At 44.8% G+C, this 5,340-nt stretch overlaps 1 protein-coding gene across 8 annotated transcripts in view; it reads right to left on the minus strand.

Annotated features, from left to right (window-relative positions):
• The window catches only part of LOC116701409 (triple functional domain protein), an 88,860-nt gene that overhangs the window by 31,473 nt on the left and 52,047 nt on the right, over positions 1–5,340 (minus strand). For all 8 annotated transcript variants that reach the window (XM_032535106.1, XM_032535101.1, XM_032535098.1 and 5 more), the window contains 5 exons: positions 3,834–3,938; positions 3,360–3,556; positions 2,621–2,873; positions 1,720–1,842; positions 1,179–1,370 (listed from right to left, as the gene is read on the minus strand). In XM_032535106.1, the coding sequence (XP_032390997.1) occupies positions 1,179–1,370; positions 1,720–1,842; positions 2,621–2,873; positions 3,360–3,556; positions 3,834–3,938 (870 nt within the window). The remainder of the gene's footprint in view (positions 1–1,178; positions 1,371–1,719; positions 1,843–2,620; positions 2,874–3,359; positions 3,557–3,833; positions 3,939–5,340) is intronic.

Raw genomic sequence — 5,340 nt, forward strand, 5'->3', positions numbered from 1 at the left:
AATGCTGGGGGCGTCAGACAGAATTGCAGCACGCACGGAGATGAGAAGGGTATGTATTGACTTGTCTATCTCTGGGGGATACGGTGAATAAGCTAAAGTCCCAATAAGTCGGCATGTTCCTTTAAAGTTTTTCTAGAAACATTATGCATGGCTGAATGTGCCGTTTATTGGCCTGTGGTGCTTTCCAAGAACTTGAAGCACACCCCTGTTGGAGGGGAGGAAACAAAACAACAGCAAGGGTGGCCTCAAAGAAATATCACAAGTTGAAGTGATCTTATTATTGCGTTTTAAACATCTCTCCCATTATAATTGGAAGAGCCATGAATAGAACAAAGACGTAAGATGGGCTTCTCGGTATGTGTTGAGAAGAAAAGGTTGGGGTGAAACTTCTGAGGAAGAAAAAGAAGCCGTTTCTTTTCTAGCTCACAAACATGAAAGGCTGATCTGATGACAGCAATATTCCAGGTCGGAAAAGTTGCACCCATGTTCCCTAGTTGGGATTCTGCTTGTGTGCCATAAGTCATTCTATAGAGGCCCGACTAACGAGCACGGACAGAAATTACAGCAGGAACAAATACCTTACTAACATTCTGCATATGTGCATGTAAATATATGTTAATGCAATGCATATTTTAGGCCTTATAGATTTAATGAGGCCAAATGGGAATTTTACAACCCCTAAAGTGTGTGTATATGTGTCTGTGTGCATCCATTAAGATGGTGTAGGTGAACACCTCAGCTGGTTCCAAAGGTACATCAATGTGAGTTTTACTGAATTACGTTCCCACTGTACTGGACTTGAAGGAATAGTTTTTCCATGAATAAAACAAATAACAAATACCGTGATCAATTAATGAGCTTTAGACATGCTGGGAAGGTCTGCTAAAGGGCTGGAAATTATAGATGATTTTCTATATTCTTGCAAATTCAGTAGAGCTAAAGCAGTTATTCAATCAGTTCATCGCCAGAACATTAATCGGCAACATTTTTAATTATCGATTCATCATTTAAGTCATTTTTAAAAAGGGAAATGTTCAAAATGTACTGGTTGTAGTGTCTCAAATGTGAAGACTCACCGTGCTTATATGATAAGGAAATAAATGTCTTTCAGTCTTTTAGAACGGTTATTCACACAAAACAGCCCTACACCTGTGTTATCCCTTTTGTGTCTGACTCACCTGGTCACATTTCTGGTGGAAACTGGACGACATCTCCAGCAGCGTGCTGCGTTCATCCAGCGCTGCAGCGAAGGCCTTCCACTCCTGCTCCAGCTGGCCTGAGATCTGCTTGATCTGCTGGGAGGCGTAATGACCCGACTCCAGCAGTCGGTTGCCCACTGACATGATGCGATTGATATTCACGTATACGTTCTGCACGGCGGGACAGGGAGAGAGAGGGAAAGAGAAAGAGCAGGGGGTTGTGGGGATATTAAGCAAATTAAATGAAAAAATTCAAGTGACTAGATTGATTACTCCTCTCAATGGTTTCATAACTGTTACGTAAGGCCGACTGTGGATAAAGAACAGACTTACTTAATACCTGGTTGTGCTGCTGCTAACACGCAGAAAATATGCACACAAGCTGCTCCAAACAAACACTCAAACACAGCACTAGAGGTTGATGCTAAGTGCAGGGCACAACTTGATAGTCCAAGTGGGTGGAAAAGCATTACCTCCTGCGGGGAATCAGTGTGTGTGTGTGTGTGTGTGTGTATCTTACCATGCAGTTCATAGCGAAGTGGTTGTGCTGGGTTTGCAGCTCTATGGCGTGGGGGTGGTTGTTGCCAATCTCTGTGTAGCCTGCCAGGAACAAACCCTTGTTGTGCATGATCCAGTCAAACATCTGAAGCACGGGGAATGACAGAACATACACAGAGAAAAAAATGAAAGTTCACCAAATGAGAAAACACACACGGTACAGGTTCCCCGTTAACTTTCACAGATCCTTGCAAGAGCAGGTAAAAACAAACAGCTGGCACTTAGCCATGGGGGTAGATTGACTGATTGTGTTGGCTACTGCTGCAGTGTGCGGATAGTTGTCATCTTTCCAGGCCAGAATACAGAGAAATGGACTGCCTCTATTAAGAGTATCCTCTCAGGCTCTCCTAGTGAACAAACTCCTGGCCTATGGTGTCCTAGCAACAAGCTCCTACGACTGCAGTGTATCCAAGACTGCAGCTCTCTCTCTGTTGCTGCAACCTGCTATTTTATTCTCCTCACTCAAACATGGATCTCTACATTTCTCTCCCTGTCTCTTTCTATTTTGTGTTGCAGCTGTCATCACATGAGTTGTCGGGGGGGGGGGGGGGGGGGGGGGGGGGGCAACCCGAGTAGGTGGATTTGCACCTGCAGTTCTCCATCTTCCAGCCTCTCTTACTGGGGTGTGGATGGGAAAAGCTATTCAGTTTTTATCTCCCATTTTATTTGTGGAAGAAAGTTTAAGCCACAGTTTTAAGGGCAAAAATGAAAAAAGGACATTTATGAGCTCTGCATACACAGCATAAATCAATGCCTCCATTGGCAGCTGTATGCCTTACAGTGATCACAGACAGTGGTTATAGATTACCGCTACATCACTGTTCATGCTGAATGACAGCGCCCGACTCCTAGCATCCACCGACCTTCTCTGCGTCCTGCTCGAACAGGCGGAGCTGGAAGCACTGATCCAGCTGGAGCTTGCGGACGTGCCAGGCCTGGTGGAGGTGCTGTCGGGTGGAGTGCAGTTTGTCCAGCAGCTGGGTGATCCGTGGCACCAGGCCCTGCGTGTCGGCGTTACACATCCCACCGCTGCTACTGCTGCTGCTGCCGCCGCTGCCGCCACTGCTGCCGTTGCGGTTGGAGAAGGACTCGCTGCTCTGGATTCTCTGGAGCAACCTGGAGATGGGTTTCATGTTGCGTTTTAATGTCAAGGCTAGCATTACTCATGTTTGTGATTTGTCACAATGTGTTTGAAATGTGAGAAATAAGAAATGTTTTAGTGGTTTAGCACAAATAGAAATCCCATGGATAGAAGTAATATACAATAAACAACCATTCCATTTATACCGTTACATTAACAAGGATTGGATTCTTGTGAACTCATACTAAAACACTAATGTTATATTTAGATTCAACCAGATAGGAAGTGTATTAGGTGTTTTATTGTTGCTCAGAACAACTACACTTGAAAGTGGGGATGAATAACTGGCCTTAATAGATAGGAGGAAGACACCATATTGTTTAAAAATTGAGATAACGATCAGAAAGATAGAAAAACATTTGGAAGAAGTTGATTACAGTTTCCAGCCTTTACCCTCCTGCTCAGTCAAAATTCAAGCAAAAGAAAAGAAAACAACCCCATAATTATTTCTGTGTGCTTACCTCTGTCCCTCGGTGTCCAGCTCCTCTATCGGGGCTTTTATGACTTTCTTCTTCAGCGTGGCGTGTTCTTCTATCATCCGTCTGGCCCCTTCCAGATCTTGGGGGAAGTCTTTCCTTGACACCGTTTCTTGCATTTCCTCTAGTCGAGCCAGCATCTGGGTTGCGTGCCCAGAGAACTCCTCAAACGCCACACGCACCTGGATAAAAACACAGCAAAACATCTGAGTGGGGGGCTGTAGGTTTACGAATACAGCTCTGTTTTAACGACAAACTACTCCCACCTGAACCATTACCCTCTTCTACCACTACAGCTGGAGACACAATCTAATTCATGCACTTGGCTTGTTGCTCTCTGCTTATTAAGTACAGCACTTCTGCATTTGAATGTCAATGGGGTTTTAGGGATTTCAAAATTGATTTTTGGATCAACCAGACAGGTTTGAGTGACAGGATGGGGGAGGTGGGCAATCTTACCTCAATCCACTCTTCATGGTTGTACTCCAGGCTGCCATCAAAGTCAGCCGTCAGTTGGGAGGGGTCCACCACCTTCGTGAGGCCCTCTAGTGACACCATGGTAGTCTAGGAAGGGGGGAGAGGGAGGGAGAGAGGGAGAGAGAGAGAGAGAGAGAGAGAGAGAGAGAGAGAGAGAGAGCGCGAGAGAGAGAGAGAGAGAGAGGCGGATTTAGGTTCATTTCAGGCAATTGAGTGCAAAATGCTTCTAATCTCTCCTTCCACTGCATTTCTTTGCAGCCTTCTTGCCTTGTTGAAGACTTTGTAATTTAGAGAAGACCTTGCCTTGTTGAAAATTTTGTAATTTAGAGAAGACACAACCAACCTCTGGTTCCCAAATCCTAGCAACACAGGTCTAGTTCAAGACAGCAGAGTTGCAGGGATGTGATTTTTACTTACTGTGAAATTTAAGGGGAATTCCGGCCAATTTTTATGTTAATCTTGATCGCTATAAATATGCGAGTCCTTTCGATGAAAACACCCAGACCTGAATTGGAGCAGGCAACACTGAGTAGCTGCAGCTACGTGTACAAGCTTCCACTGAGCAAAAACGGCAGTTAACGGGGCAAGTTTTAGAGTGCCTTTGTGCCTCTTAATAGACACACAATGCAATTAATATGTCTGTACAACATGAAAAGGACCCTTACGTAACATCAAAATCTTTTTTTAAGTCAGACATTGTTTTAATTAACCCCAACCGGCCCGTCAGACACCGCCTACCAAGAGTCTGGGTCTGACCGAGGTTTCTGCCTAAAAGGAAGTTTTTCCTCGCCACTGTCGCACTGTTGCTTGCTCTGGAGGAAACTATTAGAACTGTTGGGTCCTTGTAAATTCTGGAGTGTGGTCTATCTGTAAAGTGTCTTGAGATAACTCTTGTTATGAATTGATACTATAAATAAAATTGAATTGAATTGAATTAATTCACCTACCCGGTCTTGTTCTTGCAGGTGGGTAGCTTACTAGCCAGGTTAGCTGCTAGAGCTAGCTGCTAGCTTCTATTGATAAGGGTGTTCAGCCAGGCTTTAGTTAAAATCATAACGCAGCAGTTGCGTGTGTATTTGTAGCTCATCCATTTGTTTGTGATCTATCTGTTGTTGGTGAGTAGGAGGCTTGGCAGTGTCTGATCTGTGGGCTAGCTCCCTTAGCCAGGCAGGCGGCCTTCGTCCCCGCCTTCCTCGCCTCCCGCAGCAGACAATTCCCAGAGCGCTGGGGGGTGTAGTGGGTGTCCTCCGGGCCTTTGCGTCAACAAATTGTAGTTTATTTCCTCCTCAAGAATAGGTAATTCCATGTAGTTACAGAGTAACTGATATGGTCATAACTATTACAGTGCTCAATTACCTATTTTTGAGTCTCCTACTCACCAACACCAGACCGATCACACACAAAATGGATGAACTGCTGGTTATGTTTTTCACAAAAGCACACTTATCAATAGCAGCTAAAAGCTAGCAGCTAGCTCTAGCAGCTAACC

The sequence above is a fragment of the Etheostoma spectabile genome, chromosome 14, assembly GCF_008692095.1.
Source record: "Etheostoma spectabile isolate EspeVRDwgs_2016 chromosome 14, UIUC_Espe_1.0, whole genome shotgun sequence".
Lineage (NCBI taxonomy): Eukaryota > Metazoa > Chordata > Actinopteri > Perciformes > Percidae > Etheostoma > Etheostoma spectabile.